General features: G+C 44.2%; 1 protein-coding gene across 4 annotated transcripts in view; it reads right to left on the bottom strand.

The window, feature by feature from the left end:
* ZFAT (zinc finger and AT-hook domain containing) overlaps window positions 1-24,718 on the bottom strand; it is a 225,937-nt gene that overhangs the window by 40,074 nt on the left and 161,145 nt on the right. For all 4 annotated transcript variants that reach the window (XM_010344221.2, XM_003933686.4, XM_074387174.1 and 1 more), the window contains 2 exons: window positions 12,745-12,883; window positions 1,209-1,327 (listed from right to left, as the gene is read on the bottom strand). In XM_010344221.2, coding sequence (XP_010342523.1) covers window positions 1,209-1,327; window positions 12,745-12,883 — 258 coding nt within the window. The remainder of the gene's footprint in view (window positions 1-1,208; window positions 1,328-12,744; window positions 12,884-24,718) is intronic.

Consider the following 24,718-nt stretch of genomic DNA (forward strand, 5'->3'; position numbering starts at 1 on the left):
TTGCCTGGTCTAGCCACACTGATTGATGCCTTCACGTGCTGTCAAAGAACAGCAGAGCCACCGGGCACCTTTGTCTGCTTCTGACTTTTAGTGCAAACACTCTAGTGTTTCTCAATGAAGTAAGATGCTGGTAAGAAATGGGCGACACAATTTTTTTCATTGGGTGACACAATTTTTTTTTTCATCTTCAGGATGCATCCATCAAATTCTATTTACTCTTTTCCTGCAGTGAACACTGAATTTTGTCAGATGCCTTTTCTGCACCTATGAAGGTGACTGTTTCATATTATAATGGACTACGTTAACATGTTATCTTCCACTGAGACCACCTTTCCCTTGCATTCCAGAATAATCCCCACATGTCATGATGTATTATTTTTTTTAGTGTTGTGGATTCTGTTTAAAAGCCTTCTCCTAACGCCTGGATGCTCTGTCCTTAGATAAACTGAGGGTGATTTTTACCTCCAGGAAACACTGAACACTGGCAATGTAATGGAGACATTTTTGGACATCTCAATAGGTGACTGGGTTGGCAGGGGGGTGATGCTACTAGTAACTAGTGAGAAGAGGCCAGAAATGCAGCTAAACAGCCTGTAGGGCACAGAACAGCCCTCTGCAACAAAGAATGGTCCAGACCAAAATGAAAACCTGTTTTAGGTAACTGCAGTTAGTCTGGGGAGGTGATACCTAGTATCTAAAAAGAGAGATGGCCATTGGCTCTTGTAATAAAGATGTCTTTTCAGCCAGGTGACTGGTTCCAACTCCTAAGGAAAAACAACAAAGATGGCAAATAGTAGCATGAACCTTCCACAGAAGGAGAGCAAGACCTAGAATCAGGAAATGGAGCTTTTTCCAATTCTCTCGGTGAGGATGACAATACAATAGAATCCCTGCCTTCCATTCTTTCAGATGCAACATCTGAAACTTGGGATTTCTGATTCATGTAAGTAGAAGTCTCCAGGAGGCCAATACAAACTTTCACAAAAGAGTCTAATTCAACCCAGCACAAGAATTCACAGGCTTGGCCCAGACCTTACCTAGTTATACCCTTCAGACATGAGACATAATGTGAAAATGTTTCACAAGTTTCCCCACCAGAAAATGCAATGTTCTGAGGAATGACTGTCTGTACCTAGTATTTGGGCTTGCCTGGCTTGTCATTTGTTTTAGAAATGTCAAGATTAATACTATACTTAAAAAAAAATTACCTCCCACTTGGGGTCTCCATCAATTTCCACCACCTTCAAGCCATGTTTGTTCTTCAAGTGCCTATTGAACTCCCATTTGGTGCCATATACAAAGCTGCAAACAGGACACTTCAAACCACCTGAAAGCAGACAGAGGTTTAAAAAAAAAGTGTTCATAATACATAAAAATGCAACAGTTCCCCCTTTGGTCCAAATGCCTAAAATCTAGTAAGCATTATTTTGTCTCCAGCACTTATATTCAAGCCAGGCTTACCTTAGTATTGGAACACAATAGCCACAGTGTGTATGTTTTTCAAGGCGGAGATTTTAAAACTTAATATACTTTCTTATTTGTTGAATAAGTCTTTGCAGTCATCATAATATGTGCCTAACAGTCTAAATGCCAGAGAGAACTAAGATGAGTAATATAATTCCCTTTGCCAGTGGGTAAGTAGCTTAAATCATTCTCTCATTTTTTCACTTGTAAATAACAAATAATTTAGAACACAAGAACAACAGAAGGGGAGTGTCTGCTTTTCTTAATCTCCTTTGTGCCAAAATACTAAGATCAGGAGCCAGATTCTCAGTCTCCTTCACGTCAGATCTAAGTCACTGGCATAAATTCCCAGGCGAATTTCCCAGTAAAAAATAAATTAAAAAGCTGGTCACATCCTGAAATGTCATTATTTATTGAACTGATTAAATTTTGCACATATTCCAGGAAGTGTTTAGATGCTTTAATTAAGAGAATGTACAACTCTAGGTTTAAAAAAACCCAAACTGGAGAGTCACACAAAAGAATATCTTTCTACAATTACATCAGAAGCGGCAACTAAATTGCAGCCGGGACAAAAGTCTCTTTGAACAAATTGTGCCTTTCAGAAGCAAACTCCAGCCTCGGGAGACTAAGGGTAGTGCTGGTACCAGGCTTCTAGCCTACCGGTCTGAGCCAGGCTGGCTGCTGTCACCACCAGCCCTCCGCCTTGAGCTGGACCAGGGAAAGGAGCCCTCTCACCAACATCCCCAACGCCACAGCTGCCTGGTACTGTGAGCTACCCTATTCCAGCAGGTCACTCTCTAGTTGCAAGCTCTGGCCTCCCATCCTCCTCTGCCGTGTCTTCTCTGTGGCCTGCATGGTCTCTCCTTCATGCCAATGCTTCCACAGCCATCCTGGAATCTCAGATCTCCTGGACAACAAAATCCCCAACATTCACCTTGTCAGAGAGCGCACTCCTTCCCTCTCCATCTTTGACTACGCTCTCCGCTAAGTCCTCTCAGGTGGAAGCTGCTCATGCTCTTAAGCCCCAAGTAATGAGGAGGCCAGGCCTGGGCAGGGCAGCAACAGTACCTCCACAGTAGAAGAGGACCATTTCCCTGTCCTGTCCCTCCTACCCACAGTGCCAGACCCATCAGACAATTTGGCAACTGACCCTCTCCACTTAAATACTGTAATATCCTTCGACTGCAAGGCCAAGAACCTTCCCTACCATTTCACCATCTATGGAGTTTCACTCAGTCATCCGTATGATTATTCGGCACCACCCTTGGGGCTAAATCCAAGCATTCCACTCTGATGACTATTGGTCCTCTGGCCCTCTCTTATTCTCACCACCATTATTCTTCCATTTCTGGAGGATCTCCAGTTTGCATCCTCTCCCATTTTATCTCAACCCACCCCTAACTCTGCTCCTCTCTCCAGAAAGCACACTCCAGAGCCTGAAACTTAACAACTTTCATTGACAAAGCCCTCCATGTCCCCAGCCACTTATCTTTCTCTTGAACCTGCCTGGCAAACCCAGAGCCCAGCATCAATCCAAGCCCCAGTCCTCCTTGTTCTGATCCTGGGATGCTGAGGCAAAGCACAAAGCCATATTTATTCTTATGGCCATACTTCCAATTCAAGTATTCCCCAGTCAATTCTGACCAATCAGCCAGAAGAGGAACTGCAATTCTCCATCCCATCCATCTCATGAAGTCTCCTACATTATTGTCGACTTCCTCTTTCAATCACAGCCTCAGTTCTTGTCTCCTGCTTCATAATGAAAATATCAGGTAAGAACTTTCCCGACCTTCTTGTACTATAAAACTCTGTCCTTCTACACCTCCCTATGCTGGGCCTGATGCCAGCTGTGGGTTAGAGTTCCCCGCTGCCTTCCAAGACCCCTTTCCCCTCCTTCTACAGTACCGATCCTCAGCCCTGTTAGACTCAATGCCCCTTTCTAAAACAAGCTGTTTAAGATTCCTCCAACATCCTGAAGTTTTTTCAAAGCCCTTCAAGTTTTGAAACCTTGCATGGGTGCAAACACCACTCCACTAAACACCCTGTTCCTCTGGCCTCCATGATCACACACCTTTCTGCTTTCCCTGTCCCATGGTTGAGCCTCCTCCTCTGTCCTGTGTCCCCTAGGCAGGGTATCCAGACATTCTTGAGGCTCTTCCTCCTGCCCAGGACACATATTATCCACAAACTGATGACCTTGCTATTTTTGTTCCTCCAGCCCAGACTCCCATCCTGAGCTCCAGCCTGGGATGCGTCCCCGCAGGTGGACAGGACTGCACATCCCGGTGCCTCCCCCGCCTCCTGGACGAGCCACTGCAGTCTCATGCACAGATGGGAGCAACCAGCTCCTAACTGCTCTCCTAGAGCCACTGTCTGTTCTCCACTGCTGGTCTGCTTCCCATCAAGCACACAACATGGTCTTCTGAAAACACAGACTAGATCACTGTGTCAGAGGTATACACCCTTCCAGTGGTCTTCTGTCTCACCTACAATACAATCCTGACTCCTCCCTGTGGCTTGCAGGTCCTGCCTCCCTCTTTCTCTCCCTCATTCTCTCCCTTTTCTTTCTTTTGCACTGACCAAGTTCATTCCCTTACTGGGACACCTGCTGTGCCTCCTCAATCACAAAAGCTTCCCCAAGTTCTCCATTTGACCTTCGCATCCTCTTTAAGCACCACCTCTTCAAAGAGGCCCTCCTGGGACTCCTAGCCCCACCAAACATACAGAGCCATCAAAACTCCCTAACAGATTTCCCTACTGGCATTAAATTGTCAGTCTGACATTGTATTATTATCTTTCCTACACATCTTCATTGTACTTTCTCTCTTCTAAAGTGGCACCTTTTTAGAGTGTGGACTTGAGGGGCATCATCCACTTACTCACTGTTCAAGTCCCAGCAACTAGCATCTAGCTTCTCCTCAATTGTTACATCTTGCCTCACTGACTCTGAGTCTTGGCAAATCCTCTTCTTTCTTTTGCTCCTTCTCCAACCATCCCCCTGCTTTCCTCAGACTTCTGCACCTTCCCTCTGTCCATCTGTCCCCTCAGCAAGTATGTTTGGTGTTATCCAAGGGACTGCCTGAGTGCTGCCCTGTCTTCTCCTTTCCTTCATAGCCAGGACTCTGTGGAGTCTCCACGTCCAAGAACTCACCAGAAAGAGATGCTGAGTGATGCCTGAGGTAGACAACAGACTGGGATGCAAATGGAAGAAGGCAGCATTCATGTCTCCTCCATCTTTCAAATTTTATTCCTTGAGGGAGTAACTGCCCTATTCAAAATAATTACTGAAATGAAGATTACAAATCTAAACTAGAAAAATAAAATGAAGTCATCACTTCCTTGTCTCTCTTCATTACTTAGGCCAGTGGTTCTAAACTATGGGTGATTTTCCTCACAGGCAATGTATGAAGGAACTTTTGGTTTTAAAACTGGCGGGTGCCCAGGACATCCAGTGGGCAGAGGCCAAAGATGCTGCTAAACACCTTACGACACACAAAACAGCCCCTAAAACAAACACTGGCCTGGCCCTGATTGTGAGCAGGGCTGAGGTTGAGAAGCCCTGCCTCACACCATAGCATGCTGCTTCCTGTGCTCAGTCCTCTCCTGGCATTCCACATGTCAAGATCAGCTAACATCCTCAATCCAATGAATATTCTCCACTCCATCTTATTACTAGTACACCAACAGCACTACTAATAACAATAACAACATAGGTTTTCCACTAACTGGGCAGTTATCATGCATCAGGCACCTCATACATCAAGTTGTGGTTTCTTCCCGATAGCACAATGACACAGGCACGCTTAGCTCGTTTTATACAGAGGCTTGGGATGGTGAAGTAACCCTTCTGAGGTCACACTGCAAAACTAAGAGCTGAATCTAAATCTAACTCACCTCGTTAACCCCAGGCTTTGCTACTGTCCCTTGTAACTTCTGTGCATTATATGACAATGCTGACCACATTCTCCACTCAAGATCTAGTCTTTTGGGGCTTCTGTGATACCACAGAAGTGTGATACCACTCACTCCTGGTTCTTCTACCAAGCACCTCTCCAACTCAAACCCTGTACAGCCTCTGCATCCTGTATGTGGAGTTCTAAAGCCTCACAAACACTCAGTCCCCTCTCTATCTCCAATATGCAGGTCCAGTAATGTCCCAAAGTATTCCACCTCCCCAACATATATGTGAGCTGAATGAACCACTAAGATGCTTATACTTAGGCAGCGAAAGAGCTGAGCTGACCACTCAGTGTATTTCAGGCTGCCATGTTTCTATATTGCTCATTGAGATACCTGGGAAGAAACAGAGGAATTCTGTCCTAATATCAAGGTTGTCTGGACAAATTTTATCAGATAAACATCACGGGGATGAGGCCCACATTTAATCATCTCTCAGATGCAGTTTTGATGCGCTCCATCTCCAAATTAATTACATGTCAGTGGAATCAAGAAAGAGCACTGCTCTATTATTGGGGTTCTTTTCTATCAGCTGAGATGGTGGGTGATTTTCCAAACAATCACCTTCATAGAGGCCAACCTGCCAGCTACCACGTAGCCCTCACACCTCCACTCACTGCTTCCCGTTCCCAACCCTGGTGGAGACGGAGGAGGGAACAGAGGCAGGAGGTGGCCGCCGTCAGCAGAAAGACTGGCCACGAACACCAAATTCTTAAATTCTAGAATATTCTGCAGAGAAGACAGCTCAGATGAGTGTTTGTTTTCTGAAACTCGTAAATATTGTGTTCTTTTTTTAGGCAAAGACAAATGAGCTTCTTTCTTGTCCAGAGGATAAACTTCATTTTTAACTTCCTTTGCTATTGCTTTTTTAAAATCGCATAAAATGATGTCTTTTCCTTCAATCATCTTTCAAAAACCTTGCAGGGTGTGAGGACCTCTACTTTTTTTTTTTTTTCTTTTTCACTAAACTGATGCTGCTTCTCCTATAAAGACAATATGTAATGATGAACAAAGGCAAACTTCTTAAGGTTAAACTTAGGCTTAAAAATGAAATTAAAGATTCCTTCTGGGGTACTCATTAGTGGAAACTAATTCAGAGAGGAAAACATTCCTATATTATGTTTAAATTAAACTTAATGTGATAATGACCCCACATTAATTAAAACTTCAGCCTTTGCCACAGTGACTTTAATTAAAGAACAACAAATGAAAATATGTAATCTAGAATGAATGTATAACTATGTCAGTTAATTGACATCAAAGCTGAGAGAAATTAATTTCTATTTGAATTCATTAAATTCTTAGGCAAGGTACAGTGAAGGTCAACGGAAGACTCAGTGAATTTACTCATGGCACTGATATTAAGTGCACATCATAAAAACTACGCGTCCTCAAATCACAATTTCCGGAGCTGGACTGATTAACCAGGTAAAAATACAGAATTTCAGGAGCAATTTAAATAGCTGATCACGGAATCCTTTGCTCTTTTTGTAATGCAATATATTCAGGAGGAGTTTCAGGCATTAAAATATCTCTGCTCCTTTGTGGTGCTTGACGTTATTGAAAATTCAATTTCATTTTCAATAGTATAACTCCCAGAATGGCATATAACACTGGGTTAGGCAGTCACAAGACCTGAATCTGGCACTTGCTCAGGTGAGCCAAAGCTTCCTTAAACTCTTGAGTCTTGGCTTTCTCTTCTACTAGGGTAAAAATGCTGAAATTTGTGTTCTTTTTTTTTTTTTCTTTTGAGATGAGCCACTGCACTAAAGTTCATATTCTTAAAAAAGAGTGCAGTAGGCAGAATAATCAGCCCCTAAAGACAGCCACACCCGAATCCCCAGATCACGTGAATATCTTACCTTACATGCTTACATGGCAAAAAGGATGCAATACAGTTAAGAATTTTGAGATGGGGAGATGATTCTGGTTTACGTGAGTGGGCCCAATGCTATCACAGGGGTCATTATAAGAAGAAGGCAAGAGAGGGTACAGAGATGCAGTGTGAGAAGCTCCATTGGCCATTTCTGGCTTTTAAGATGGAGGAGGGGGCCACAAGGCAAGGAATGTAGGCAGCCTCTAGAGGCTAGAAAAGGCAAGGAAAGAGATTCTCCCCTAGAGTCTCCAGAAGGAATACTAATTTGTTAGCACTTTGATTTTAACTTGGTGAGACTCATTTTGGACTTCTGACCTTCAGAGCTAAGATAATAAATCTATGTCGTTTTAAACCACCACAAAGTATGTAGTGACTTGTTACAGCAGCTACAAGCAACTAAACACAGACACTGAAGGATACGGATATGGATAAGGACATGAACAAAAGCAGCTAAATTATCCGAGGAAAGTGGATATGGAATAATTTTATTACACAGATTAACACGTAATATGGACTAGAACTTTGCTGACATTACCACTTCCTGTTGGCTTTTAACTCAGTGTCTGTCCTAGGGCCCAGCCAGAGCCCCAGTTCAGAGCTAAGAAATGCTTAAGGGGAGAAATTCCCTGGAAGTCACATGCAAGCACTGAGGTAGAGGGTTCCTGGTGACATGGCATGCAATATTAGATCCTACCTGGGACTATCTGAATCCTATTTCAAATCCCAGCCCCTCTTCCCACAGAGCAAAAGGGGCAGCAGAGGAAACAAAGTGCATTTTATTATTAGCCAGGCTGATGTACCAAATCCCAATGAGAAACACTTGGTGGATGGAGCAAGTGAGATCCTCCCATCCACCCCCTTCCCTCACATATGGTCCCAAATCTTGGGATCTGAGACACTCTGGATAACCAAAGGGAAGGGCTTGGAAAGGCCCCAGAGTCAGTCTTGGGTCAGATGAGCAACTAGCCTTGGGGACAACGAAGTAAGAGAAAATAAACAGTACCCATGTGTGTGACTTTTCTACAAACTATTATATGACCACCAACAAATGTGACCCAGTCGCTTAAGAGATGACCATGCCTCATCCTTCTCCTCCCCTTTCTCTTCCTCCTCTCTAAGTACAAACATCTACAAACATCAGAGAATATTAAACATGAGAGTGGCAAGGTACAGACACTGAATCAGGAGACTGGGTTTGGCTTGGCCACTTGCTCGCTGGGTGTGACTGAAGTCAGTCATAAACACTCCCTTCATCTCCTTATTTTACAATAGGAATGATTATGCCAAGCTCACAGGGCCGCTGTGAGAGATAAATTAACATGAAACAATCAATAACACAGCATTATATCACGTCACTGGAAGCATGTGCCAGTAACTCATTGAATCTGGGCCCTAATAAAAACAATTTTAAAATTAAAATGTCTAAAAATCAAATACATCACTTGTGGGTTACCTCACTGTTTCTGGATTTTCTACTAAGCTATTTTCCCTGAACCTGGTATAAAACACCAATATACAAATATACATCCAAAGTACACATGCATTCATATTTATATTTTTCTAATACAGCACTTCAAAGTAACATAAAGATTCTAGCAGATGCCAAATACTAAGACTTCTTCTCCTTGACACTTCTGCTCTCACTGCTTTCTCTCGTTCCAGTTACCCACCCTTACACTTCAATAACTCTCTAAAACTGGAGGACACAGAAGGGGCACAGCCACGTGGGAGAAGCAGCTAACTCTGGTCCTGTGAGCTCCAGGGCATAGCTGAAAGGGATGCAGTCCTTCTGCTACAATTAGAACACAGAGCTTTGGAGGGAGCTGCCTAGTCTTCGTCCCCAACCTGGGCAGGAATAACAATACCACCAAAGATTGCCTTGTTTGACACCAAGTCCCAGCACCTAGCATGGTGCCAGGTACATTGTAGGCACTTGAGAGACACGTGCTCAAAGTAGAAATATGTGGATAAATGTAATAGTGGATTTCAGCCATTCATTAAGCACTAACTGTTGGCACTCTCTGGGAATCTTAGAGCATAATATCAAATCTTTGCAACTGCTGTGGAGGCAGGTATGAGCCTTCCTCTTTGGAGGTATACAAACCAAGATTCAGAGAGGTTAAGTACCTGGTCCAAGGTCCACAGTGATCAAAAATCCCGGCCCAGGTCCATCTGACTCCCAACCCTGTGCTCATTCCAATAACCCAGAGAGACTTGAGGGAGAGCTTGGAAGCCACTGGAAAGCCTGCTAAACCCCATCTTCACCCTGCTACATGCTCTAGGAATGAGCAAAAGATTCGTGAAGCTTAGCAAAGCTTACCAAAGTATCTGAGCCTCTCACAGCCTGTGATTTACTGAACCAGTTCTTGAGCTAGCTTAATCAGGCATATTTTAACGGGAGGAAAGGGGCAGGACCACTAAAGCAACACAAGTATTTTTTCCTTAAACAGCATGAAATGTGCATTTGTGTGGGAGAATGCCTCAAATGCATATTAATGAGTAAGTAATGGCTAAAAGGAATCTGTCTTCAAAGCATCAGATGCACATAAAATACAAGCCAGGAGTACAATATTTACATAGTTCTCAGTACAAGCTTAATTACTACAAAGCATTAGAGTCCTGAGAGTCGGCGCATCCAGAAGGGCCCTGGTGGCAGAGACCTGCCAATGTCACCCAGGGCCCTCTGGATGAGAGGTACCTGGGAGCCAAGACATTAGCTCATAAGCCAAATGTGCACAGGTCCTCCAGTTCCATGTTCAGTGACATCATGTTAGCAGCTTAAAATTGTCCATGGTAGAAGAATTTACACTACAGGAATTGGCAAATACTATAAGTCAGGTTGCCCCTCCCTCCTACTTGGGGAGAGCCTAAGCAGCCACCCTTCCCAGCAAGCTTTGGGAGCACATTGTAAACCACCCAAACTCCACAGAGAATGTCATACAGAACCCACACAGAACAGAAGTATCCGATGTGGGAACTCTCAGCTCCTTTGAGGCTATTTTCTGGGGCCTCCTCTGCAGCACTGTGCATGGAACCCCTCCCTGGAATCCCAGAATCCCTGTGGCAAGGCAGACAAGAGGGTCTTTTAGCAATCAATAGCTTTGCACATGTCACAGTATGACACTCTGCAACACAGCTGACACACAAGGAATCCCTGCATGTGGCTTAAGGAGACTACAAAATCATTTTGAGAAAAATACATGTTATTCATGTTTTTTATGATGTTATTTTAAGACATCTTCCTTATATCAAAACACGAAATTATGAAGTCTCATGAAAATATTTCAGGGGGAGTGGGTAGAACAGATGGTCCTCCATATCCATGGGTTCAACCAACTACAGATTGGAAATATTCAGGAAAAATAAATAAAAATAACAATACAAAAATAAAAAATAATACAAATTGAAAACCAAAGTGCAATAACTATTCACATGCCATTTACATTATATTATTTATTATAAGTAATCTGGAGATGACTTAAAGTACACAGGAAGATGTGTGTAGGCGATATGCAAACACCATTCCATTTTATATAATGGACTTAAGCAGTCTGTGGATTGTGGTATCTGCAGAGGGTCCTGGAACCAGCCCCTCATGGATGCCTAGGAACAACTGTGGGCATATCTGTGTGTGTGTGTGTGTGTGTGTGTGTGTGTGTGTGTGTGTGTGTGTGTATCTTTGAAAGAAGAACCAAAAGCACCCCTGCAAAGATAAAATATCCCCACTCCTGTCAGGGAATGCCAGCTGATTACAGAGAGTCTCAGAAAGTTAACTGGAAACTGAGGACATCAAACAGTTCAACCTCAGCACATTTTTTGCAAAGCAATGATGAAAGTTTGGAAGCACAGGGCAATGATAGTATCATCAGTCAGATCCTCACGCCTGTCCCGGCAGACACAGTAAACGTCTATTTCCTGGGAATCCAACCCAAGAGTGTGAAGGATGTGAAAAAGAATCCCTAAGCTGCAACTCCAGTTATTTACTGGGGCTGTAAGATAATCTATTCTCCCTTCTGTGATTCCTGGACATGGGGCACTGGGGTGGGTCATAAAAAATAATGCAATTGCTCCACAAGTCTTAGATATGTTCAGAAAAAAATATTCAAAAGCAAGGACTGAACGTGTACTGCATGCATGTGTTTTTTCATTTAATCCTCTCCACCATCGTGGAAGATGACTGCTGTGAACTCCAGTCTACAGGCAAGGGCCTAAGAGGGAGAGCTTGGGTAACATGCCCAAGATGGCGCAGCTGAAAAAGAAGAATGCAGATTGGAGCCAGGGCCCTCCCCACTGCACATCCTGCTCCCCAGCTCCATAAAACTGCCATTAATAAAGCGAAGGCACATGCCCACCATTACCCCAGATGGATGGCTTTAAAATTATCCTGAGTTTTCTGTGCTCCTCATCTATTTCCGTGCATCAGCCCTGTCACTGAAAGTGCTGAGGGATATAGTCAATTCATTTGTTTTACATTAAGATGCATTTCATGGCTATTACAGAGAGTGGAGCTTCATGCTGAATCAAAACTCCAAGCATTCCCAGCTGCGGCAGTCTACAATTCCACATCTCTGTTTACTGGGGGCAGATTTCTAAATCTGTCTTCAGCTTCAAATAGTCACAGGACTTAGGAAAGAGAAGCAGCTAACTCTGTGCTGCAATCATTTTTTAGCTGAATTACTGAAGTGCAGATATAAATACAACAGAATTCCTCTGTATGGTAACAGCACATGAGCTAAGCCCTCTCAAGTGGAAATATGTGATTATTTACTGAAAAAACAAAAACTCACAAAATTTTAATAATTTAAAATGAGAAGAGGTTTTCATCAATTCTCATTAGTTTAAATGTTCTAGAATGTCTTTTTTTCTTTTCAGGATGAATAAGTAAGAAGCACACTCAATAAATATTTTTAGATACTCCAAAAAAATCCACCCATAAATATGCTTATAATAGCACTAGGAAGAAAAATCTAAAAACTCCACAATGTTCAATAAAAAGAATTGTTAAAGTATTTCCATTCAACATTGAATTACAAAAAAGCCCTCAGAACTCATAATTAGGAAGACAATATATCAAAGAAAAAAAAAACTGCTCCTGTGCATGTGAAGTAAAGAAAGACAACGGTGAACTCTCATCTACACGAACTTTATGCATGGACAAAGACTGCTAGGCAATACTGAGAAGTGAGCACTGTTGGGGGTAGTAGAATTTGTGGGTGAATTTTCACTTGTCATTTTAGACTTCCATTAAGGTTGTTATAATACTAACCAGGCAAGAAGTAACGCTGACAAACAATGATAGGGGCAATGACGACAATTACAACGAAGAATGAACATCGCCGGCAGGTTTACGCATCAAAACTACGGGATGTCAGCTGCTCTTCCCAATGGGGCATGTGGCCTAGAAGGAAGCAGGCAGGGCCCCCGCTGGCTGGCCCCTCGCCTACCTTGCTGGATGAGCACCTCCGCTGCCAGCTCCCCGGTGCCCACGTTGGCATACTCCTCGTTGGGGTGCTTCCTGTTGTAGTGCCGCTTCAGAGAGCCAGATATGTTGCAGGAGTAATGGCAATGGGCACAGCGGAAAGGCTGTGGGGACAATGAGCAGGGGTTAGGGAAGGTGAGCCCCAGATGTCTGCCTTCGCGGCTGCTCCCACCTGATGAGCATCTGACACCCAGAAAGCCTGAGATGAGCAGGCCCTGTCACCTGTGACATGCTCTCAGGAAAACCACTGGGGCAGGAATGCTGAGACCTGCCTTTGCGGTGACCAACCAAGGGACTGGGACAAGGTGCCCCAGAGGAGGAGCTGTCTCTGCTGAGGGAATTTGCTTGTTACTTCTTTTCTTTTTTCATCCACCTCAGAATTTAGTTTTTGTTCAAGAAGAAGACAAAAAAAAGCAATATAGTAATCTATCTTTTTTTTAAGTGAATAACATTAAAAGTGGCTCGTGTTACAATTGGTTCCCTGATATACAGTCAGGTGTCACATAACGACACTTCACTCAGTGACGGACTGCATATACAACAGCGTTCACAGCAATAGTTTCTGCCATACAGCCTGCAAGTGCAAGGTGGCTATACTGTCTACATCTGTGTAAGTACATTCTATGATGTTCTACAACTAAGAATTTGCTTAAGGACACATTTCTCAGAACGTATCCCTGCCATTCAGTGGTACATCACTTTATTTGCTTCTTTAGCTAAATGAATTCCTCCTCGGTATTTGTCTGCATGCACCGGCATACACAAGTGTCAATCATTAGGGAAATCCAGCAGGTAAAATTTATTTCTCACGCCCACCTGGTCAAGACAAGGTACTTTTAGGATGAGGCCATACATGAGTCATGCAGCCTTGCCTTTCCTCTTGTACAACGCTTTGGAGACTGCATAGATAGTGGGGCCGGGAGACAGGCACCTGCTGGGCCCCTGGGGAAGCTTCATGAGACCTGGACTTTGGCTGGGTGACAAATGTACATCCCCATCACTGACAAATGCCATGCCACAGTCCCTGGTCAGGAGCTACCAGCATGCTCCTCTAATCCACGTGCTGTATGATTCTGACAGTGCTCCAGGGACATTCAGGACCTGTTTGATGACCCAGCAGCCTCCTAGCCCAGGAGGAGAAGAGCATGGAGCAGCCACAATAGGAGCAGCACTAGGCATGGTTTATGGGACTCAGATGGAGAAAGTCCAGCCACACCTCTGGCTCTGACCAGTGATGGAACCTCAGGCAACTCATGAAACTTCTCTTAGCACGAACCTTTCATTAGGAAAGTGAGGATCATGCCCATGTCATAAGGTTGTTGTGAGAATTAAATGACATCATATAAACTGATACCTAAAATGCCATACAAAGCATTTCTTATTGATTTTATCAGCAATTCTATCACAATTCTTACTGAGCATCTGGAAGCTGAGGTACCACTGCATCTATTAAGAGCTCAAACACTACCTTTACTCCTCAATTGTCCAATTCATCAATCTTTTCACCACTAGCGCCCAGAAGAGTTAAACCAGTGACAGCAATGTCTGAATATGAAGTGCACCAACAGTAGAGAAAATGTCCTCTCAATGCTGAAGCTTCGATCAGCTCCTCTTTCAAGGTTTCTTCCCTTTAAGTATAAAACTGTGACGAAGTCTTCCCATAGAAGCAGATGGCAGAGAGGGAAAGAAAGTAGGGGGGAGAGGGGGAGGAGAGGGAGAGAGGGGAGGTAAGGCGGGGGGAAGGAGAGAGGGAAAAAGAGAGGGAGAGAGAAAAAGAGAGAGAGAGAAAAAGAGAAAGAAAAAGAGAGAGAGAGAGAAAGAAAGGAAGGAAAGAAGAAAATGAAAAGGAAAATCTTCCACCTCACCCCCTCCTAAGTCACACTCCTTTCTCGTAGGCCCCTTGCCCACCACCTGCCCACCTGCTCCAAGAGCAGTTCCCCCTGCTGCCTTCATGCTGTCATCTCCGTTTCTCAGGCCTCTGCCATCTCCTAGAGAACAACTCCTGGGGGTGCCCCCTGCTCAGAACTCATGCTCTCCCCATCCCATCTCCTTAGGCTGGCTGCCACATCCCACTGTGACAGTTGTGACATTGTCATGCCACTGTCACCAGGTTCTGCCAGGGCTCAACTTTCTACATGTATTTATCTGCAACCCAGGCTTAATGTGAAATGCTGGATCTCTCTAAGGTGCTGGCCTTCTCTGGATTTGTTCTGCTCTGGTTCCAGTGATCATTTGTGCATTGTTGATTGGTGGGTCTATATGTTCTGTTGGGTCCTCTCTCCTGAACCATAGATGGGAATTGTCAACTGCCTTCCAGGTATCTTCACAGGGATGTTCTACAGGCACTTGACACTTGAGACACATCTTTCTGCAATATCGGTTAGTCATCAAAGACAGAAACCCAACAGCCATCTTTGGTTTTTCCTTCTTTCTTACTATTCAACTTACCACTAAGTCTTGTCCAGTCTTCCTGAGAAGGCTTTCCAGAGTCTGCCCCTGTCCTCTCTCTAGCACAAAGAAGGGGACCCTCCCAGCCTATAAAGGGAATACTGCCATCCCCAGAAGGGCCAGTCTTGGAAAGACACAGGGCAGTGAATGTGGTTGGTCTAAAATGTTCCCCGGGGACTTAGCCCTACACCAAGGCCACACTCTGCTTACCGGATGCCTGTGCTGCGCCATACCTGTGACAGTCCCTCAGGTAAGGAATCCGTGGAGTTTGGCCCGCAGTGTTTACTAAGACAAAATTGGTCAGGCTTCCTCATCTATCTACTGTGCAGAGAACAAAGGGTCTAAAATTCCAATATATGATTACCACAAAGTTAAAATAAAAGCGAAACCATTTTGAATTGCTTTCATCTCTAAATAAGCAAATAGCATGAAGATATTATTTTTGGAATGCTAGCATTTACAGAGAAATCAAAAAGAAAATGCGAAAATGCTACATTGCCAGCATCAGGCATTCAGCGGGCATAAAAGGCAGGAAGAAAAAGGGCAATGAAAATAAGAAACAGTCCTGCAAATCTAGCTTCAGACTCGAGAGCCCATTTCACCCTTCTTGCAGCAAAGCAGATAAACAGCTTCCTGTGAGTTCAGCTCCTTTGTTTCCCATGCCCATCCATTAGCAGAAGTGCTAATGAGAAGAAAAATTGCCAAAATGTGAGCATATTGGCAAAAAAAAAAAAAAAAAAATGTACATGTGAGCCCAAATGAGAAATCAGTCTCTGAGCTAGCAATTTCTACCAAAATTTTCAATTCTTAAAGTTGAAAGAAAGACTTGACTTGGAGAAACCTTCTTTCCATGGAAGACTTTCCCGTGTAGCCTCTCCAGCAGTCTGCTGTCTACTTAGCCTCCACTTTGACACAGGGCTTCAAAACATGCCCCAGCAGCCTTTTCACTGCAGACCAGTGCAGGGGAGGTTAGGAGGATAAACCTCCAGTCTCCTTCCTTCACTGGTCTTGCTTCTATCCTTCATATCCATTAGAACCTCTACATAAAGTCAATTACCACTCATTTTCTACTGGGGACCTTCTCTCCCAAAGTAGGGGAACTGAGCCCCATCTAGGCTCTTTAAGCAGAACAAGTCCTGAACTGTGAGGCATTGCCACAGGCCAGCAGATAATTCCCCTGGGACTGACGCAGGGGAGGAGACAGACAGAGGGAGGGAATGGCATTGCTAAGCCACTGCCAGGCATAAAAGCTGTGATACTGCAAGTCTCAAGATTTCATTTATGAAGCATATATTTACTGACCTCTGACTGTCCTCTGACCCCAGGGATACATGGCGAATGAGGCAGATTCATGATTCCCTAAATATACACAGGCTTGGGGACTTAAATATCAGCTCCAAAGATTAAACACTATCTGGGCAAACTAAATCATAACACTTGGTTTCTAAGTCAGAAACTCACAAACAGCAAATGACACCAAATCTCAAAAGGGAGGTTATTTATTCAGAGCTTTCAGGACAGAATCTGGCTGAGAGTTGGGAGGAAGATATAAACTGGCTCCATGGCTCATTTGGAATGCAACATCAAAGTTCTTAGTGTGGTCCAAAAAGTAAGACAGGGAGCCTATTAGCATAGCTATTACTCAATGCTGCACAGAAGTTCTTAACCAAAGTAAGGAGAGCTAACGTGATAATTATTACTGATTTATCTAATTTTTACTGATAGCTACTATATGCCAGATAGTTCTAAATGTTTTGCATGGATTCATTCCTCTAAGTTTCACATCAAACTCCTATGTTATTTGTAATTATTATCCTCATTTTTGCAGGTAAGGAAACAGAAACAGAATGGTTTGAGACTTGCCCCGAGTTTCATAGTCTCCTAGCCTGGCTACTTGCTTTGCATCAGACTTTGGGCCCCAGGCCCAGCCAACAATAAAGAGATGATTTGGTTTTCCACTGGCCATTTTCTTTCCCTAGCATGTGTCTCCCTAAAAGTGCAACTGAGAGGAGCACAGGTTGGTATTCTTGGGTCTCCTGGATGGACATAAGATGCCCCAGATCTAAGTATCAACCTCAAGAACAAGGAACCCCAAGGTGGACTGGGAGAGATGTGGGCAGTTACTGGCTGTAACTATGAGGCAGGGACTTGGCAAGAGAGAAGACGAGCATCGATACCAGCCAGGCCAACATGGTGTGCTGTTTGCTGGGTCAGGAGGGTGATGGTCGGCAATGGGAGCCCCTGGTAGGTGTCAGGCAGGACAACGTCCAACTTCCCATTTGGAAATAGCACTCTGGATATTTGGAAGTTAAATGGAAAAGGGACCTGAAAGGAACAAGACTGGAGGCAAGAAACCAATTACCCAGTTAATTGCAGTGATACGGACAAGAGATATTAAAGGCCTAAAATGAGGCCAGGGAATAAAAATATGGGAAAGGAAGAGGACATTTAAGAGAGATGGAGAAGGTGAAACCAGCCAGACCTGATGGCTGGGATAATGTGTGAGAGGGAGGAGATGGAGCCACTAGGGTGACTCCCAAGTTTCTAGCATGGATGGCAGAGGGCCAGGAAGGCCACCAGCAAAAAAGGAAGTCATGTGGATAACAGGAGGGAAAGAGTGCATTCCTAGAACTCTGAACATCCCACAGGGTGGGTCTGGAACTTAGAGGATGGCTCTGGGCTGCAAGTGCAGGTCGGAGCACAGGCAACTAGCAGATGCCCTAAGACTGAGCGCGGCCACGGAAAGAGAACAGAAGCAGATTGGAACAGCACCCTGGAACCTAGGAGCAAGCAGGCAAAAGGAGGTGGACTTGGAAGAAGGAAGGGAGAGGACAGCAGGCGGGAGGATCAGGGGAGTCTGGAGTCACGGGATTTGAGGAATAAGGTCCTCCAGGGAGGAGAGGATAACAGAGCTGAGTGCTCTAAGAAATCCAACAGGAAGGGCCTCCCCAGTGTCCACTGGACCTGGAAATCGGGGATGGCACCGGTAACCTACCAAGAGGAGGTTCAGCAGCATGAGAAAAACAAAAGCTAGCCTTCAGCAAGTCAAGGAGAAAAGACGTGGAGCACAAGCTGGACTTCAGGTCATGTTCCTTTTTCCAAAAAGGTGGCATCAAAAGATCTTTTTCAAAAGGTACCTTGGGCCGAGCACAGTGGCTCATGCCTGTAATTCCAGCACTTTGGGAGGTTGAGGCGGGCAGATCACTTGAGGTCAGGAGTTCCAGATCAGCAAAACAAGTTTGCCAAAATGGCAACCCCCCTTCTCTACTAAAATATAAAAGTTAGTCGGGCGTGGTGGTGCACGCCTATAGTCCCAGCTATTTGTGGGGCTGAGGCATGAGAATTGCTTGAACCTGGGAGGCAGAGGTCACTGTGAATCAAGATTGTGCCACTGCACCCCAACCTAGGTGACAAAGTGAGACCCTGTCTCAAATAATAATAATAAAAAAAAAAACAGATTAAAAAAATGTACACTGAAGATTTACAATTTGAGTTGAAAGAAAGAGATTGGATTTGTTAAAGCTGAAACTCTTTAAGTCTTTATTTTTATATCAAGAAAGCAGGTAAGATGGCACCAACACACTTCAGTCTGGGTGACAGAGTGAGACCCTGTCTCTTAAAAAACAAGCAAGCAAACAAACAAACAACAACAACAACAAAAAACAGGAAAAATGCACTTTTTCATGATTTAAGGATTTGCTGTTTTGGTTCTTTAAACAGAAAGAGAATAGAAGAGGACAGGAAGTCATGTCTCACACGTGAAAGTGGGTTCTGAAAAGTCTGATTAGAAGACATCTAAAAACATCTAACTACATTAAAGTGATCGCATTTCCCATCGGCCTCAAGGAAGGGACCTAGAGGAACATTTTAAAGCAGATGAGAATCTAGTGATGAGGTAATGTTCAAGGTCGCGACACTGGAACTGACTGCAATGCACAGGATGGCTTCTTGGTAAAAGGAGGAGTTACTCTATTGGCTCCTACTCATAGCAAGCAAGAAAGCTTCATCAGGTAAGATTTCTGCAGTCTAATTTGTGCAAGTGAGTATGGTATTAAAGTGATACATACATCAATAGGCCCAGAGATCAGATGTGAATCCACCCCTTTGTTGACGGGCCTACCTTGGAGAGGGCGAAGAAGAATAATGGCAAAACAGAAAGTGCCAGGTGACACTAGTGTGTGAAACCTGGGGCCACACATCACCATTTCAACCTCAGTTTAACAAGCTGGCCAACGTAGTAAAGACAGACATTCAGAAGGAGACTAACTACATGTCTGGTATCAGAAAGTGTGGATTCAAATGCAGAAAAAGGCCATGTAATGGTTAAAACCTACATGAAATGGCCTGGTTGATACAAGACTATTTATACAGTGCTGACAGATAGAAGTGGTGTTATTAGAATGAGGACACCTTTACAGCACGGAAGGACCTTCTCAAGGACACGATTGCATTCTGTGTCAAGCAAGGTAGAAGAAGGAAGTGCGGCGGCATGAAGAAACCAGGGGCGGAAGAGGGTCAGGTGTTAGGCCCACCACTAATAATGAAGTCACCTGGCCAAGTCATTAAATCTCCACTGCTTTTGAGTCCGTATCTGTGAAATGGGAGAGCAAACCTTCCCTGCCTACCTGATGGTGTTTAGATGGGGGACCAAAAACACAGTGTAGTGTACGACTGTGCTTTGAGAATCATCAAACACAATAGGCCCCACGACTGTGGTCTTTAATGAGTTTGTTGGCATATTAGTACAGGCAACCAGCAGATGTCCTAAGACTGATCGCAGTCATAGACAGTGTACAGAGTGAGAAGAGAAGCAGGACTGAACAGCGCCCTGGGATGCAGGGGCAGGGAAATGGACTTGGAAGAAGGACAAAAGAGGACAGACAGCAGGTGGGAGGATCAGGGGAGTCTGGAGTTCTACTTCTCCCTCTCACACATCATCTCAGCCCTCAAGACTGGCTGGTTTTATCCTCTCTATCTCTCTGAAATGTTCTCTTTTAAAACGCTCCCATATTTTTACTCCCCTGTCTGATGTGGTCATCTGAGGCTCCAAAAAACCTCCTGGTGGGTGTCCCCCCAATTTCCCCCATGAGAAGACATTCCCTTCCTTCCTAGAGAAGCTCCTCTCTTCATGTAGCCTTGGACCCTGTGTAGGAGCCTGCCTGCCAACAGCCTGAAACACAGAGTCCCTGCACCACCTTCAAAGGCTCTGACAAGTCCTGCCCACACCACCATGACCCTATTAAATTGTACCCATGTATACATCAACTGCCCTGGACTCATTCCTGTAAATACAAGTAAAAAGATTTTCATAATGTTGCATGTTAAGCCATTTAGAAATACTAACCGTCACTCTCATATGTAGTTACTCCTCAACGAACATCTAGCAGACTGGGAAAGTCAGAAAAAGTGAAAAAAATATAACCAAAAAAATGGATTTCAAGTGTCATGAAATTTTTATGAACTATATTTAACCATCAATTAAGTTAAACAGGGCCTGTAGGTATTTGTTCATCTTGATTTTATATTTCTCCTCTAGTTTGGGGTCATTTTTTAGGCTCATGAAAATGTGCTCAGGGTTCCGTGGACCAAACGGCTCTGCCCAGTCGCACCAGGGGAGAGAGGGGCTGGCTGTCACAGGCCCAGCAGGACTCAGGGCCCTGGGCTCCAAGTGCTGGCCAGGACATCAGGCTGTGTCAGGATTTCTTCACGTTACCTTAGGGGAAGTCTTGGGCTTCAGATTTGGATATATCCATGCTATAGTCCGAATATTTTTCTCCTCCAGAACGCACATTGAAAATTAATTTTATTGAGTATTGAAGGGTATTGAGGGTTTGGGCCTTTAAGACGTAACTGAATGAATTTACCCATTCTAGGACTGACAGATTAATGGGTTGTCATGGGAGAGGAATTGGTGGCTTTATTAAGAAGAGGAAGGGGACCTGCATCAGCACAGGAGCACACTCAGCTCCCTTGCCATGAGATATCCTGCACTGCCTTGGGACTCTGTAGAGTTCCCACCAGCAAGAAGGCCCTCAACCAGATGCAGCCCCTTGACCCTGGACTTCACAGCCTCCAGAACTGTGAGAAATAAATTCCTTTTCTTTATAAATTACCCAGTTTCAAGTATTACATTACAAGCAACAGAAAATGGACTAAAGCCAATCATCAATTAATCTTCATTTACCACAAGACACACACATACACACACATACACACACATACACACACACACACACACACACAGAGAGAGAGAGAGATGAGGAAAGGAGGAAAGGAAGGAAGAAAAAAAGGAAAGAAAAGGGAGAGAGAGGAAAGGGAAAAGAATGGAGAAATTCATGCCAGTGTCTGCATTTGAGGAATGACAATCGCAGGATCAATCAGCCATGATCCACTGAAAGGGAAGAAAAATATGTAACATATGTAATCACCTCACATAAAAATTAAATGCCAAATCATGCTGCTGGTTCTTTCCCAAAAGATCTCTTATCCGTACTCATAAATAAAGTATCTGCTGAGTCTCTACTACATGCCAGGCAATATGTTAGGAACCGGAGGTGGCTGGCACCACACTCACGGGCATTCCACTGAATCTCTTGCCTCATTCACCACCTTCTACAGGAGGTCCTGGGTGTTTACATCTTACCTCTTCCCTCCCAGACTCCAGGACCTTGAAGGCCAGGCCAGCTGGTAAGTTTCTTCCCTGGAAAGCCTGTCTGATTCGGTCCTGCCCACTTCTCTGATTACATCCCTCTCCATGGTCACCCTTGTTCACTGAACCATACTGGCTCCTTTCTCATTTGCGTTCTCAGTCATTCTCCCTCTCCCTCTATCCAGAACACCCCTTCAGCAGATTTCCCTGAGGCAGCTGTGTCCTGGACCAAAGTCAAGTCTCCTAGCTGCCCTTCTTGCCCTGGTCTTGATCCTGCCATTCTCTCTACAAGCGTCTTTCTTTTCTTTCCAACTTTTATTTTAGCTTCAAGGGGTACATGTGCAGATAGGTTACGTGGGTAAAGTGCAGTCACAGGAGTTTGGTGTATAGATAATTTTGTTACCAGTTAATTAGCATAATACCTAACAGGTAGTTTTTCCAATCCTCACCCTCCTCCCACCATCCTCAAGTAGGCCCCAGTGTGTACTGTTCCCTTCTTTGTGTCCATGTATACTCAGTAAGTACCTACTTATAAGTGAGAATACGTGGTATTTGGTTTTTGTGTTCTTGCACTAATTCACTCAGGATAATGGCATCCAGCTCGATCCATGTTGCTGCACAGGACACAATCTCACACAACAAGTGTCTTTATCAGCCCCCTGCTCAGAGCTTCAAGGTCTGCCAGAGCCTGTGAAGAGCCCCAGATGACCTCTCCATACCTCTTTGTAATAGTGAGCCAGGTACATGCAGGTACTGTACAGAAGTGAGGGCAGGGGGCAGGGGAAGGAGAGCATGTACCAAGCCCCAAATAACCTGCCCACACCTCTCTGTGACAGTCAGCCAGGCACATGCAGGTACTGCACAGAAGAAGAGATGGGGTCACATACGAATCCCCAGATGACCTGCCCACACCTCTCTGTGATAGCCAGGTACATGCAGGAGATATGCAGGAGATCGCTCCATACCATCTCACTCATGCAGCTGCCACTCATGTTTCCAAGCCAGGCCTTTTTCATTAAGAACTCTCCCCACCTGCTTTCTCTACTTCACTAATTTCAGGACAACTTCAGCACACACAAGCTGTTCCTGCCCCTCAGTGGGTCTCTCAACTTATATGCAGGCACCCATTTCTGTCCTTCTAACATTGCTCTTTTCTACTGAGTGCCTTGAGCCAGGCTCTGTGTTTCTTCCTCTCCACATCCTTGAGAAAGAATCTATTGATTCTAATACTAGACGACACCAAAGTGAAAACGGGCTATGGTTATCTAGCGAAACATGCCACTAACTGTGAAAATCAGCCAAACTTCTCTGAAAGAACAAGCTGATCACACTGGATTCAATGGTGACCCATTCTTTCCAAGCAATGCATCAAGCCTTAGATCTCCAAAGCATAAATCATGGGATGACACTGTATAAATACCCACCCTTCCAACTTAAAACAATGCCCTCTCTTATGCTTTGAAAGAAGACAATGTTATTATGCTTCACAGATTTGAGTCAAACTTGATGAGTTCAACATTTTCTTTGTCCTCAAGTTACTAAAAATGTCTACCCATTGTCTTGTAGTACCAAGAGTGGAAATGTTCATCAGCTAAGCTCCTATCCATTCTTCACGAGCCTCAGCTCGCTCTTTACTCCCCTCACCTTCCCTCTGAAATTTTCCCTAACTCTCCCAGGAAGATGTAAGTTCTTCTCATCTGTCCCCCAACACTTGGTAAAGCTGCGGCACTAACCCTGCTATGGTGTAACTGCCACCTCCACATCCCCCCACCACAGGCTGCAAATCCTTTGAGAGTAGAGTCCACATCAGAACCCACTCATCTATGCTCCCCAGGCAGCCGGTGCACTGCCCAGTGCAGGCAGACACTCAAATACAGTATGCGGCTAAAAGAAAAAGGGAAGATTGCCTGCCTCTTTCTGTTAATGATTCATGTGCGGTTAGTCCAGCAGACCCTCCTATGACAACAACAACAACAACAAATACAAAAAATCCTGTTAAAATGTTTTTTTAAAAAACAACATTAAGAGCTTTAAGAGATATCATAAAGAAAGTGAAGAAAAGCCACTGAAGGAGAAACTGTATTCCTAACATATAACCAAAAATGACCCACACTTAAAAGAAAAAGAATTCCTGAAGACAAATAAGAAATCAACAAAATCACCTAATAGAAAAATGAAAAAAAAAAAACAGTCAAACAGATACTTTCCTAAGAAGAAAAGGTGGGGGAGGGAGGGAAGGAGAGAAAAAGAAAGTAAAGAAATACAAACAGCCAACAAACATATGAAAAGAGGCTCAATCTCATTAACAATCATGAAGATAAAAATACAACCACACAGAAAGGCCACTGCACAGCCACCAGACTGGCAACACGGAATGTTCACACCAAGATAGGGACCAAGAGAGGCTCCTGCATGCTGCTGCTGCTGCAGACTGGTGCAACCACTTTGGAAAACAGGTGAGCACCACCTAGCAAGGCTGAAGCTGTGCATATCCAATGGCCTACAAGTCCTCTGTGGGTGTATGTACCCTGGAGAAACGGGTGGACAAGCATACCAGGGCACACACGTCAACAGTCCACAGCAGCTGAGCTCATAAAAGCAACAAAACAGAAAGCACCCAATTATCGACTACAATTGAATGAATAATTACACATCATGCTAGGTTCACAGGATGGAGTTGTATTTCACAGCGTATGTACTGCAAAGAAACGAGTGAACTAGGGCTACACGTGAGAACACTGGTCAGTCTGTTCAACAAAACTCTGAGTAAGGAAGCAAACTTCAAAACAAATATACAAGGCCAGGTGCAGTGGCTCATAGCTGTAATCCCAATACTTTGGGA

The sequence above is a fragment of the Saimiri boliviensis genome, chromosome 15, assembly GCF_048565385.1.
Source record: "Saimiri boliviensis isolate mSaiBol1 chromosome 15, mSaiBol1.pri, whole genome shotgun sequence".
In the NCBI taxonomy this organism is placed as follows: domain Eukaryota; kingdom Metazoa; phylum Chordata; class Mammalia; order Primates; family Cebidae; genus Saimiri; species Saimiri boliviensis.